The 15,674-nt window shown below is 31.9% G+C and overlaps 1 protein-coding gene across 1 annotated transcript in view; it reads right to left on the bottom strand.

Moving 5' to 3' along the window:
• The window catches only part of pHCl-1 (pH-sensitive chloride channel 1), a 669,372-nt gene that overhangs the window by 485,046 nt on the left and 168,652 nt on the right, over positions 1–15,674 (bottom strand). The window contains exons 5-6 of the mRNA XM_089598057.1: positions 14,409–14,473; positions 9,922–10,142 (exon numbers count right to left, since the gene is read on the bottom strand). Of these exons, the coding sequence (XP_089454183.1) occupies positions 9,922–10,142; positions 14,409–14,473 (286 nt within the window). The remainder of the gene's footprint in view (positions 1–9,921; positions 10,143–14,408; positions 14,474–15,674) is intronic.

Raw genomic sequence — 15,674 nt, 5'->3', positions numbered from 1 at the left:
CACCGACTAGACACCAGGTCAAATATTCCTGCTGAGAGGCCAACTGCTAGGCGAGCAGGTGCAAATAAGAGGCTGCGAAAAGCCAGGTAAGCGCCGTGCGTGCGCGAGAATCATAATAGCCGCGTAATCTCTCTCTGTGCCCGGTTGAATTATCGCTGGCCGTCGGCCTGGAGAGGAAAGCCTTCCTCGACCGTACAGGCTTTTCTGTCAACGCGATCGAGCGAAATACACATACACACACACGCGCGTATGCTTTTGTACTAGTGCAGACAATATAGTTTCCGTTCTTTTGATCAGTAAATGTTTGTTTTGCTTTGCGTTAGCCTTCCCTTGCACGAAGCCCTTCCGGCTACTCTATTTTTATAGGTTTTATCCATAGAAGTCTTGGCGTCCAGAAGGAAGCTGTAAGCCGGGCATCGGCCTTATCCTGCCGTCTCTGCGGGCTCGCGCGTAAACACCAACGCGCGAGCGTCCTGAGCTGAGCCAGAGCTGAGCTGGCCCCTCAGCAAGCAGACGTGAACGAGGAAAAGTGGACTCGCTGTCTGCGTTGTAACGCGAGTGTGTCTCCGCAGGTGCCCGGGAAACACAGTCCTGGTCAGAGTATCCCTCGTATTAATTTGTGGCTATTAAGGCCATAAGTGAATACGGACACCCCGTTACAACTGGTTACAAAGTTGGAAATCGCACGTATATCTGGACAGTGAAATAATTTAAGCTATAAAGAAAAAATATACTTAAATTTATTGGAAAAAAAAGTTTTTTTATACTTCAAAAAATGTACTGATCCTTTGAACATTCTGTGTAATGAATAAATGAATAAGCATTTTAGGAAGAAAAAAAAGGAAAGAGTACAAGTACAAATGCCGAGGCAAATAATCACCTAACCTTACTGTGATTGCATAATAGTCATGTACTTTTTTTGTTAACAATTATTGTTAGTGATGTATTTTTAGTATAAAAAATTTTAAGATCATTATGAAAACCTGTAATTTCAATACTAATCGTTTTTGTCGCCCAAGTATTAATTCAATTTAAAAAATTACTTGTCTAATTTTACGTTCCCACATTTGTGTATGAAGCAAAATAGTTGGACAAAGTAGCTCTGGTGTGTCTAACATAACAGTCTCTGTCGCAGTAGCACGCAAAACTTGGACTTGTTTTTACAAAAGAAATAATCAATTGCGAGAGTGAAAAAACTCAGAAAACTTTTTGCTTCGTTAGAATATCATGCTTCACAGCCATTTTGAGCAAAAAAATATAAAATTCTGTTAAAGAGTTTTGAATTGCTTCCTAACTTCCAAGTGTGTTTTGGTTCTGGTAAGTATATCTCTGTATTCATACTTACATTCAGTTGCATCACATATAGTTTACTTACTTTCTTTAATTTAAGAAAGTAGATAGGTATTTTGTTTATATAACACTTCACAAATAAATTTTGAATTTAAAATGGCAAAAATAAAAAAAGGAAGTAGTATCAGAGAAAAAAAAGTTACTTAATTGAAAAAAAGGAAAGTGAGAAAAAGAATCAACAAGAGAAAAAAAGTAAACAGAGAGACATATTCCTTCGACACGATTCAAGAAGTACTTGATGCAATTAAATCTGGGAACACCCTTCATCAAGCTAAAAAAAGGTATGGAATACCAAAGATTACTTTCCATATGAAATTGCAAATCAGTGTCACTGAGAGCAGGAGAGGCGCTCTAACCACCCTAACATTGGATGAAGAAAAACGAATCGTTCAATGGATTCTGCAGAGTAGTGAACTCTATTTCCTATTACAAAATCTCTATTATTAGATTCAGTACAAAAATTTGTTTGTAATAAGGAAAGGGAGACTTCTTTTAACAATGGTCGACCTGGAAAGCATTGGTATTGTGCCTTTATGAAAAGATATCCAGGTCTAACAAACAGGGTGGCTCAAAGTTTCACAAGCATTTGAGCATCGGTGACCAGAAACGAGTTGTGGCAGTGATTTGTCAACGTGGAGACAAAACTGAAAGAAAAGAATTTGTTAGATATTGATCCAAGTCAAATTTTCAATTTGGATGAGTCTGCCTTTCAGTTGGTGCCCAAAGGTGATTAAGTTGTTGCAAGGAAAGGGGCCAGGACCGTTTATTAAATTGTAAGTGCCGTTAAAAAGTCGACAGGTACTGTCGTCAGGTGAGTGGTTAGTCAGCCCCTTCGCTTATTTTGTTTGAAGCCAATACAGTTTCCACCAAACACACTCGAGTTGAGCATCTTGAGCCAATTCCAAAAGGCTGGGGAGTGGGTAATACTGAAGGAAGTTGGATGACAGGAGAGAGTTTTCTTAGTTTTATTAAAAACGTTTTTTATAAATGGTTTATCAAGCATAACCTTACATTAAAAAATAAAAAATCCAAAATTCAACGTAAGGACTGCTCAACATCGGAAAATATATCAAGTTCACAAAATAATGATAAATTTTTAGCACATTTTGAAACAAATATTTTATCTTCAGATGTATTAGAAATTGTCAAAGCCAGGGAAAGGTAAAAAATCTGGACTGGAGACAAAAGTCAGCCTGCTCTTTTGGAAAGTTGAAAAAAGATGAGAAGACTAGCCGGTACATTTTTAAATCCAAATGAGATAAATGTTTTCTAGAAATTATATTTCAGCAATTAATATTTTTGTTAGTTCGTTTGAATTTAATCTATAAAGGAATGAGACTGACAGACTTAGGTAGTTATATGAAGCTGCTGTTTCAAATGTCAGTATTTGAAACGATTTTCTCACTTGTAATACTTATTCATCGAAGACAGATGATAAAAATTTAATTATAAATCACTCACCTTGTTCTACGACAGAAATTTCAGTCGACGCTTGAGAGGAAAACTATCCCAACTAAATGTTTTAACGAAGACTATCCTAACTCGGCACTTTTGAGAAGAGTATCCCATCAAGTTACACTGCGACAAATAAAATCCCACAGCACTGTGCTACAACGAAGACAATCCTACTACACTGCGCTACGATGAAGACAATCCCACCATGCAACGTTGCGACGAAGACAATTCTACCACTCTGCGATACAAAGAAAACAATCCCTCGGTACAATGTTGCCACGAAAAAAATCTCACAGTTTTTCGATATGTTGAAAACAATCCCACCACGCTATGTTGTGATAAAAATAAACTGTGACAAAAGTTTTGGATTAGTAACGGAATAAATGTCAGCCTTTCTGACTGACTTGTTGGGTTTATTAATTTATGATTAATTATAATTAAATAAATAAATAAGCACCTTATTAAATAAGATGCCAGAAGACGAGTACACGAGTGTCAATTCTAAGCATCTCAAGACCATTTTTGTATTCATGAAAAAGTACATTAGGTGTGCTTTAATCACTTTAGCAAGATAGTAAACTACTTGATTTTATAATGTACAAATATAAAGATTAATAAATGTTTAAATAAATGAGGAAAAGAATTTTGTACCAGATGAGCAGGTACGTTTAAACAATAAGCAATCAAGAACTGGGTAGCTCTACCGAGAGACTTCTTGTGTTTATCAATATCAATAAGTTATTCTTTAAGTAAACAAATAAATTATGAAAACAATATCGGGTCAGGTGAGTAAGCGAGTTTCAAACGTTAGTGTTCCAAACTACGTAGCTTTACTGACTGGCTTTTTTATTTATAAAGGGATAAATAAATAAGCAATTAAATAAGTAAAGAAAGAAAAATGACAGAACTGATGAGTAGTCAAGTGAAACAATCAAGAAAACTAAAAGTGCTCCGAAAGTTCATTACTCTGCTGACTGACTTGTTTTGTTTGTCAATAGATAAATAAAAAATTAAATAAGTAGACAAATAAATAAAAGAACCTCAAAATGGATGAAATAACATTTCCTAACCTTAATAACTCTTAAACGAGTAATTATACTGGCTGACTACGAAAGTTAAATAAAATACAGATTATGATTTTGTTGCACACGATAGACGAGTAGCATGACGCCATTCTTCAGTTACTTTGTTTTCATAAATATTAAAAGTATTAATTATAATGCTGTTTCGTTCTCTTTAATGAACATCCCAAAAAAATTAGCAATAAAAGTTAAGTCAACAACTTTCTAAATTTATGATGGATAAATTTAATGTAATTTATGAAATTCAACAATAAATTGAGAGATTTTTTTTGCGTTTCAATAATTAAGAACGCAATTTTTTTTCAAAATACGTGGTATGTCTGTCATTGTTTTATGTGTACCTTTACTATGAATCACATTAAATTATTGATAAAATTAAGTTACTTATTTTGTAGACTTTTATGACCATTTTATTTTCCTAATATAAATACATTATACAAACGTACTCTAAATTTGCTCCTATTCCACCACATGCTCATTTTCCATGAGCTGTGGTATGAAAATGCCACCCTGCTAAAATGTTGAAATTATTTTCATGCGCGTTAGGAGCGGTGACGGGCGCTTAGCAGCCACCCGTGCCATGACTCGCACCTATCCATTCATCGATCCAATTCATAAAAATATCAAAAAACCTCTCTTTTTTATTGACTATACATTAGTAAAATTATCTAATCTTTCGATGTACATGGTCAAAAAAATTTTTTAAATTAAACATCATGAGATTTAACGCATGTTTAACAACATTGGCATTTTTACAGGTTATAAAGTAAACATTTGTAAAAACTGATAGCACCATCAGAAATCTAAGAAAAAAGTGTGTAGAGATTTATGCTTTTCTGATTTTTAAAACATTTTTCTCAGGCCCAAGTGACGAGATGAAAAAGTCGTATTTTGCGCTCACGCGGCCTGTCCGCGGTAGCACTGGGGAAGTTAAGAAAATTCTCCCCATATGTGTATTGTTATTTTATTACTAAATTTCAAAAATAAAATATAATGTGCAGGTTCATACTTTAAAAAAATTTCGTACATTTTTTTGCATATTTGTCAAAAATATATTAAAAAGTGTAAGTATTTGACTAAAAATTATCGGATAAAAAAAATGTACATCAAGTCATAATATTTCTGGATAATAATTACTTTACCTTGTAAACTTTTTATTTCATTTTTATCAACAATTATGCATATATTAAAAAATGCATCTCAAAAGCATAATTTTTTTTTTATTAAAATGTAGGATCAAAATAGTAATTTGCGTCCCTCGGGCGACGTGCTTCCTACCAGCTAATTCCTTTCCGCCCACGGGCAGGAAGAAAAATTCTGGTCCTGTCTGGCCAAAAGTTTGTTCCCGCCCTAGGGCGGAAAGTAATCCGCGGGCCGAAAGTGTACCCATGGGCGCAAAGATGCACTTTCAACCCTCGATACAAAAAATATCGTTCTCACCTCAGGCACAAACATACAACAACCGCGCCCTTCGGGTGAGCAGGTTGTACTTTCTGCCATAAGGAAGAAATCTACTATTTTCTGATTCTAATGAATCATGGATTTTGCTTACGTCGTAAAATAATTCCCTCTAAAAGTTACCACGTATGAAAGATTCCATCAAATTACATATTATAAGACAAGCATTTTGCGTAACACATTTGCAATTATTTATTTCTCTCCAATCTTTGAAATATCAAATTTGTTAGAATTTATTTTTTTTAGCAAAGACAGAATGTTAATACCAACTAAAATTTTAAAGTATTTGCCAACAATAAAAGAATTTCTATCCAACTGTGATTGCAAATTATGCTGCACAAAAACTTGTCGCCATGTTCACGTTGAAATATTATTTTGTGAATACTGCTTATTTTTAAGAAATAATACGTGTGAAAGTCGTTATAATTCAAACAAATAAAGTAGCAATATAAGCATAACTATTTAGAGTGGACACAGTTTTTTACTAAGAGTACTTGATAAACAATACATGCATCGTAAGAGTTGAGTAATGATAATTGTCAGGTGCATTAGGTAGATTAAATATTATTAAAAAACAAACAAAACATTAAAAATTGTAAATATTTTTCTTCATGGATAATTACATTGTTTTGCCAAATACACTTCTTTAAATATGTTTGTTAAATCAGAAAAATGTACAACAAAGTTAATTGAGTAAAAACCTACATAGCCTAATTTGTTTTAATAATTTGTTATTAACAAATTATTGCATTTACAATAAAACTCTTTTGCTATCAAAAGATAATTATGTACAAAAATTATGTGTCACGTATTTGCCGTCTAAAAGGCCATACAACACTTTATAATAAAAATATAAAAAAGTTATCCAAAACGCTATTTTTCTATGACCTTTATTTAAACAACTGTTACAAGATTCAACTTGTTAGTTAAATAGATCACGTAGTTATAAAAAACTTATATTTTTACTGCCCTTTTTGTCGTTTTTGCTGGAACCTTATTTATTTATTAAAAAAAAAATTACTTTACATCAATAAACAAAAGAAGGCTCTCGTCAGAGCTACTTGGTTCTTACTTGCTTGTTGTTTGAACTTACCTGCTCGTCTGGTACAACATTCTTTTCCTCATTTATTAAAATATTTATTAATCAATATATTCATACATTAAAAAATCAAGTAGACTATTTTGATTAAGTGATTAAAGCATACCTAATGTACTTTTTCATAAATAAAAAAACGGTTTTGAGATGCTTAAAATTGACACTTGTTTACTCGTCTTTTGTCATCTTTTTTTATTAATTATTTATTTATTAATTTAATTATTATTAATTATCGAATTATTAACTTAACAAGTCAGTCAGAAAGGCTGACGTTTATTCCATTACTGATTCAAAACTTGCGTCAGAGTTAATCTTTATCATAACATAGCGTGGTAGGATTGTTTTCAACATAGTGAAGCACTGTGGGATTTTTTTCGTTGCAAAATTTTACGGAGGGATTGTCTTCCTCGTATTGAAGAGTGGTAGGATTGTCTTCATCGCAACGTTGCGTGGTGGGATTGTCTTTGTCGTATTGCAGTGCAGTAGGATTGTCTTCACTGCAGTAAAGCACGGTAGGATTATTGTCGTCGTAGCTTAGAGAGGTAGGATTGTCTTCGTCGCAACGTTGCACGGTGGGATTGTCATCGCTGTAGCACAGTGCAGTAGGATTGTCTTCGTCACAACGTTGCGTGGTGGGATTTTTTTTTCGTAGCGCAGTGCAGTAGGATTGTGTTCGTTGTAGCACAGTGCTGTGATATTTTATTCGTCGCAGTGTAACTTGGTGGGATACTTTTCACAAAAGTGCCGAGTTAGGATAGTTTTGCTAAGATTGCAAGGTGCTGGGATAGTCTCACTCTCAGGCGTCGTTCTATCTCAACTAGTGATCAAATGGAGGTCCATCCTATAGAAATTAACAGCGATAATATTGATTTTTTTAACGTAACAGAGCCAGTTGACATAATAGCCCATATTTCAACCGAAGTCAATCGACAGTGTGCTGGCAACGATGCAAGTAATGATTCCGGTGTTTTTTGTATACCAGAGGAAAATGCATCGGTATCAGGTTCATTAGAAGTTTTGAATGAACTTAGAGAGCTTGTGCCAATTATTAATATGACAGATGTATATGTACAAGATTTGACGTTGGAGGAAGGTAACTACATATTTTCAATCTTTTTTACTATGGTTAACTGTATTTGTTTATCTCATCATTTTTAGTTGGAAAAAAAGATTCTTCTCTTTCAACGAGCAAGTCCAACAATGCGACAAGCCACTTTGACTTGAATTGTAAGAGCAATAATAAGACTACAATACTTGAACCTCAAACAATACGTTCAAATGGATATGAATTTCCCGAGTGTAAGAATTTATTTGTTACATGTCATTGCCTACACCAGTCAAAAATTATGAAGATAAATTTTTTTACCTGCAGGCCAAAATATTATTTTCAACAGTGAATTAAAGAAATCGAGTGACTGTTATGAGGACCCTGTTGACTTGTCATGCAAAGATGACGGCCAAAAGACAAATTTGAATTGCAGTATTCTACAAGGAGTGGATATAAATGTCTCAGACTTTGGTAACGAATGTTCCCTAAAAAATTCCACAGCTATCGCAACAAATAATGAAGTATTGGCCAAAGTACCAAAAAAAGGTAGAATTTTTTGTTTCATGTTTGATTTTTTTTCATGTAGATACTTTAAATTCTATTGTTGTTACTTTTTATGTTCGTGGATTTTGAGAGTATTTTTTATAATTTCGAGTGCTCCAGTCAAAAAGATGAATATAATGTTTCAAGGAAACTTGGCTTTTGTCATTGATGATTAAATAACTATTCTTAAACAAAAAGATAATGAAAAGAAAGCCAAAGAAAAAGAGATAGAGTTTAGAAAGTTGAAAAAAGAGAAAAATAAGCAAATGAGAGAGAAGGAGAACGATATTAACAAGGTATTAAAGAAAAAAAAGTGCAACTGCTAAAAACCAAAAAAGAATTACAAAAAAAAATTAAGAACACAAAAATAGAACTTAAGACTAAGACTACACCCGAGGATACTACTGCATTAAAAGATTAATTGAAAAATTTAAAGGAGCGTTTAGAATCCATCGATACATCGATTCATCTCCATGAAATTGAGGCTTCATCAAACAAAATCAGAATAAAAAAAGAAACAATATAAGGTTTAATTTATAATAAGAAAGATTCTGTATTAGTACTGAGTTTTTTTTGTCGATTACGTTTGTTATGTCACTAGTGAAAGTTCTGTAACCTTTATACATCTCTTATTGCTTTTTATTAGTGTGATAATTTAAAAATTAGTTTGAATAATTACCATAACTTCTGTCAGAAAATCAAAAATTGAATTGGTATTTTATCAATATTAATAGTTACAGGCAGTTTATTCATGATTCTAATTTTTTTTCAAATGAAAATTTATTTCACATTCTATTTGTCCAAATATCAGTCCCCATTATCAACCCTAATTTCTATGATAAAAGTTTATATCATTAAAATTGCCATACAAAAAATATGTAATTGTAACAATTTTTTATATTTAGAATAATGCTTAAAATAAATTTTAGAATTTTTTTTTAGTGCATTCAGTATTACATAAGTCGGTATTTCATTTGTCCAGATATCGGTTCAGATTCCGAAGGAATCGCAAACCAATTTAACCCGTGTCCATATTTCGGGGTCTCGGGATCTGAGTTTGGAAATTAATTTATTAGATTTGGCAACGGCTCAGAAAAAAAAATTGCACAACATTTCTACAAAACCAGAAATTATTTTCTAAACTATTGTTTACTAACCTTCAAACGTTAATTTTTTATAAAATGATAAATTATTTGGCTACCATGAAAAGCTGTTCAGATATTGGATCTTTTACCTTACCATTAAAATTATTTGCTCTCAAGGTGGTCTAAGTAACATTATCCCCGTACCAACGAATTGAAATCACTGTATCTAATAATGTACACTGTGTTACCAATAATGTAACATGTAACCAATAGTGTAATATGTAACAAATAACTATGTAAAATGTGCTTTACTGTACCAAGGCTATATATACTCGTTCAAAATAAATCCAAAAAATAAGTACACTATGTAAGTAGGTATTCATTTGAAAAAAAAAATTTTTATACACTCGGAGGATTATACAAGCAATTTATGCAGGTATATGTATATATGTATATACAGACTCTGGCGTGCCACGATTTTTTCATTTGCACCATTCCAGTACAAAGTTACAGTCTTTAAACTAATAATTGTTAAAAGTTGTTATAAAGAATACATAATATAACATCTGACGTATTTTTCTCAACAGAAAAAAATACAAAATAATACAGATGTATCCAAAAAAGTGCTGTTGTTAATAAGTAAGTATGACCTACAGAATACTTTTTCATTAGCTCATTGTTTTTTAAAATTTTTTAACTTATTATGTTGCCTGTAAAGCACCTACATGTTCTTATTAAAAAAAAAAAAAATATTGATTACTGATTGACAAAGATAAATCAAAACAAAAAATATGTTTGGATTACCTCATAAGGTAGTTAACTGTGCCATTACGGTAAATACGTAAAGCGAAATGTACAGGTATGAGAGGATCTTTAAAGTCACCATGCATGATAAAGTAGGTATCTGGCAGCCAGATGTCGTTGTGATGGTGTATAGCGTTCAAGAATTCGTAGCGTGACCTGTTGCTGTAACGAAGCCTTGGATCGTACCACTGCTGTTGCAATAAGAACTCCACCTCGTATTTCTGTAAACAAAAAATTTGCGGCTTCCTTCATCATACGTTTATTAACAATAGTAATTCAACCGTCAGACTAATCATTATAAGTCCATGATAATAATGTATTACGCAACTAAACTAGTAAAGTACGAAAAATCTCTGATTGTGTATTGTCACTTGAGGTGAATTTGGATTCGCCATGATGTATCATTGTAATAAGATACTTTACTAGTCTAAGTGCGTAACATTGCATTATAGTTTAGGTGGTAGTTTTTGTCAGATAAGTGCCATTGTATCTGGGGCTATTTTGCAGCTCGAGGGAGATAAGGTAGCCACGTAGCGATGGTGCTTACGAGGCAAATCCTTTATTTTCTACCGAGGGCACTCAAGCCTCTCCAAAACGCTCGAGATAGGAAAAGAAATGAAAAAAACTTTGTCAACTTGGCACGAGTTTCAATGAAAAATTATCTAAACAGTATCTTTTACGAGAATATATCAATAGTTTCAACAGTTAAATTTTAATAAAATGACAATAAGTAGTGAACTATAACATATTTCTTATGTAAGGTAGGGTGAGGCAATTGGAGTACTTTTTTACAGCCTCATCTCTTAAACCTTAAAGAACCTTGAAGCTTTAAAACTGTGTACTAAAATTTTTTGTTAACATTTCATTATACTAATTTTTTTATCATATTTTGTTGAAATTCATTATAATTTTTAGCAATAATAGTATTTTATATTATAAGCTTTAAAAGCATTTAAATAAGCTTAGTGTTCCTCTTTTAGTGTTGCCATCTTTATAGTAACATCTACTAGGACCAATAAATTTGTAGACGTTAACGTGTATGCAAATAAAATTGTTGACCGGATGAACGCGCATAGTTAAACAGCTTAAATTTTCAGCTTAAAGAAAGAGCCATAAATGTAAGCTACAAAAAACACATAAATACAGCTAAAAAACGCATATATACAGCGAAATTCGTAGCTTTTTTTATATATATACATTAACAGCTGATAATTTTTACCAAAAATACTTAAAGACCTGATTTTAAGGAGGTTCGGGAGAATCAGTTGAAGAGTCAAAAAAAGGAAAGTCTCCCTACCTGTGCAGCTTCGCCTCCTTTACTACGCACCCTCTTCTATGCCCAAAAAACTTAATACTTTACTTACATTTGACGTTTGCATTATTCTGAATGCTCTACAACATGCATGAAAATTTATCTCGCTGAATTCTTAAACATAAATTAATTTGTAGGTAGGTTTTTTCCATTATCTTTGCATTTTCTGAAAACTTTTGTCCATATAAGTGAGACAAAGAGATTACGTTTCATAGGAACTCATGGTAATCATATGCTTTTCATTTGTATAGTTCTTTTATAAATGATCCATAACAAATATTTAAAAAATTCATATAAGCTCTACGTATTGTAGATTATCCTAAAAACTCAATGTTATTATAATATCTGCATTTTATTATTACTTCTAAATCTCCTTAACAGTGCACTGCCAGCTTTCTATGCACTTCAGTTTCGTTTTTCTTATTTTTTTGTTTTTAGTTTTTTTTGTTTTTTTGTTTTTTCTTTTGTATTTTTGTAACTTAATATTCTTTAACTCAATATTTGTTATTTTATTTGGAACTGCACTTCATTACTTTTCTAATTGAAATTATGTGTATGTGTACAATTTATGTGTTGCACCAGTCAACTATCATTGAATGTTAATGGGGCCTTTGGACCGTGAATTGAACAAAAGAATAAGTAAAAACTAATCCAGTATAGTTTTTGTTATTCTATGCATAATATCTTAAAATTCTAATGTCGCTCGACTTAATCGAAATATATTTATATAGTCACAGACATACATTTTTACTTAATATATTAAAAACATAGGCAAGCATTAACAGCTGGAATTGGCAGGTTACACGTAAATTTCACATAATCATTCTTACAATCTTTCATACTCTGAAATTATAATGAGTATTTATTTCGATTTGACAAACGATATTTATTAAATTTTTTTTTTAATTGAAGCAGTTTTGATGAATATTAATTTGACAGTCACGCCTTTGACTAAGGGGTCATGAAAGAACCTCATTAAAGATGTGGACGACGTCCCTGAGGAATTCATTATCCATACATGAGTAACTAAATATTGTTTCAAAAGCTGCTAAATACTGATAATTGTTAGAATCTTTAACATTAGAAAAAAAGTTCTAACTATAACCATGACAAATTCACACAATGATATTACCTTCAACACGAGTGAGAACACTTTTTTATGGCAGTTATCGTTCTTAATTATAATAAAGTAATTCATGAATCCAACTTCGTTGCTGTCAAATTCAGATTGAGTTACAGTACGTCAAACTTTCACATAGTCTACTAAGATACTTCTCGTATTTGCCAAAACTTTATTAGGCTTAAAGCTTACATGTATCAACTTACATTTAACATAAATATTGTAGTTTCCATAACTGGTGGCACATTTCACTAGGGCCAAAACCAGAAAACTCTTGGCTAGATGCGCATGAGGTGTAAATTCTATTTTTCTTAGTAGGGACGTAGTAAATGTCAAAAGGTCAAAAACAAGTCCATGGTATAAGGAATATGTTTATATACTACTAGGGTTCTGCTCCTCTGCGTGTTTCACAAGCTAACCCCTCATTTGGCTGATATTTAAGTACAATACATAAATCTTAAGGGATCAAAATATTTACTTATTAATTGAAGTAAAGCAATTAGGTAAATGTGTTTAAATAAAATCATTCTTTTAATCTTTTTCAAAACATTCGTTCATGTTTGTGATAACTTTTTATAAGTATTGTGAAACAACTTAAAAGATACATATTTTAAGAGAAAGTAGTAGAAATTTTTCATTATAAATATAGTTATAGCATAAACTACATAAATATAGTTATAATAATATAGCTATAGTTGCGCATAATAATGGCCTTTAAGTAATAAACAGTTTTTTTTAAGTAAATATACCAGAGAAAAAACAGATGAGGAACAGATGGATTTTTCAAGAAAAAAAAAGAATGAGCAAGTATATTCAAATTTAAATACACTATTGTCACTAAATAAAATTATAATAATTAGTGAAATTATTACATACACTTATTTTTGCTATTTTTTTTTCAATCTCAAATCGCAGTATTTTATCTCTTCGTAATTTCGTTGGGCTACTAGCGATGATAACCACTATTTTTATTATTTTTTATTTTTTCTATTACTTTATTTTCAATAAATATGAATGATCATATCTTGTCGTAGGAGTGCTCAAAAATATTTATAACTTAACGTATGAAAGCAATAACAATAACAATAAAAGCTACTGCACCTTAGCTGTAATACTTATTGACATTTGTATTATAAATAAATGTAACAAAAGAAATAAATAACTATACACAGCTAAGGACAGCAGTGCTTTTAAGTTTGGCATGGAGGGTTGTATAATAGGATATACAGAACAAATTTATTGGTTTGAAATAAATTTTGTTAAAGTTAGTGTATGGAGGGTGATAGAGTTCTTGTTGGCGGATACTTAAAAATGTCTGGGGTGATGTATGGGGTCGTAGATAAATCTACGGAGTTTTTAATTATTGTATGGGGCTATGGGAGGGGGGTCGTGAAGGTACTTTTAAAATTTTGCGGGGGGCTATGAGTGGCTAGGGGAAGCTATATGTCTTCCAGGTTAAATTTATTTACTTTTAACTAACAGCGTTATAGCAATCAAATTCTTTCTTTAATGTGGTGGATCATTATGGGGAGGAGGGGGTGTGCAAAGTGCAGTGGGGGTGTAGAGGGTTGTGTGAAGAATCCCGCTCCAGCAACTCAGTAATATAGATGGATATATGTATAGATATAAGCGAAAGTTTCTGCAGCTCCATGCTTTAAGTAGAAGCTATCACAGTATAAGCGAAACAATCAGTAAAGTCTTAAAGAATAAAAACAACTTTTTTATTAAAATAGTTTCACAAGACTTTTTTTAAAGCAAATACGTGATCAAATGACAAAGTTCTTTTCAAGATTCTTTGTTTGTGTAAGTTTTTTTATGTTTTTAGTCTACCATTGCGTTATCACATTATTTTCTAATTCGAGGAACAATACTTCATCAATGATATTTTATCAATTTCTCTTAAAAAATACTGCATACACACATATTTTTGGCATTAAAATTATTTATAAGCTAATTCTAGAATCCTTTTGGTCGTATATCAGATGTCTAGAAAGTGTGATATCATAATTGTAGTTATGTTGATAAAATTTAATGCTAAATTAATTGAATTTTTACCAAACTGGACTCGTCAGGTGATGCCAGACTCAGCAATAACACACTTACGTTGACAGTCAGAGTTCCTGAAAAAGAATGAGACAATAGTTATTGAAGTAAAAGTTATTCTATAATTCACTGACGTTTAAATTGAAATTAGGAGAGCTAAAATAAGAAGCTCATAGCAAGAAGCTGACATAATAATATACAGTAATCCAATTATAAGTATTTTTAATAATGTAAAAATATTATATGAAAAAAATACGTGTGTCAGGTGCTTAAAAATAATTATAGACTAATGAGTATTAGTTTTATATTGAATTATATAAAGAGTTGTGCAATAATAAGAAAATAAAATTTCATGCCAAGACATTTAACGTACCAAGGAAGCTGTAGAATAGTATGCAATATTACATGTATATAGATGCTAAGGCTAAGGAAAGGAACAGTTGAGATTTTCCTTGAAAAAATGGCCAACTCTCAATTGCCTTGAAGAAAAAGACAACTTAGTATTGCTGAAAAGAAAGATTTAGAGAAATGTTTTTTTTTCTAAAATCAAGTAGTGGTAGCACAAGGCATGGGGTAAACGTAACTAGGGGTAAACGAGGGTATTATTGCGGTATTCTCAAATAGTGCGTGTATTTTAATTGAACTGATGAGTTGTGGTGAGTAAACACTTGAAATCATTGAATCAAGTTATAGAGTACCTAATTCATTGAACGTCAGTTCCGAAATAGCCTTAAAAACTTTACATTTTCATAACAAAAATCACGTCCACAACAGCTGGTACACACATAACCTCTTTTACTATAATGGTATTATTGTGGATACCTCGTTGATTTAGCATTGAAATTGAGCACAATAGTACGTGCACAATAATATATACAGGCCCGCAATAATACCAGCATTGACAACTAAACGTTACAACTCCTTTTTAAATCAATATTTATGAGTTTATACATTTATAAAATCGGAATTCAGTGGTTTTTGAGTCTAACATTATTTAAAAAAAAAAAGGATTACAACGATTTAACGAACTGAATCTCTTTGATAAACGTTTAAAGCTGACTTCTAAGGAAAACCGCAATAATATCCTCGTTTATCCCTATCACAAGGATAATAAGACACGTAAAGAAAAAGTCCCATAGAGGTGCCACATGCCACAAGGGCGTAGAGTGAAGAACGAACCCTAGCCCTCCTAATAGAAGGTAAACACTGTACCACTAAGCCACTGGTAGCTCTGTACGTCGTAACTGCACGTATCAGTGCACCTATATATTGACAAAT

Source organism: Copidosoma floridanum, unplaced genomic scaffold (assembly GCF_036245765.1).
Source record: "Copidosoma floridanum isolate Cflo_tuat_1 unplaced genomic scaffold, Cflo_Japanese_pri ptg000004l, whole genome shotgun sequence".
Lineage (NCBI taxonomy): Eukaryota > Metazoa > Arthropoda > Insecta > Hymenoptera > Encyrtidae > Copidosoma > Copidosoma floridanum.
The sequence above is the reverse complement of the archived record's forward strand: the minus strand, read 5'-3'. Positions and strand labels throughout refer to the sequence as shown.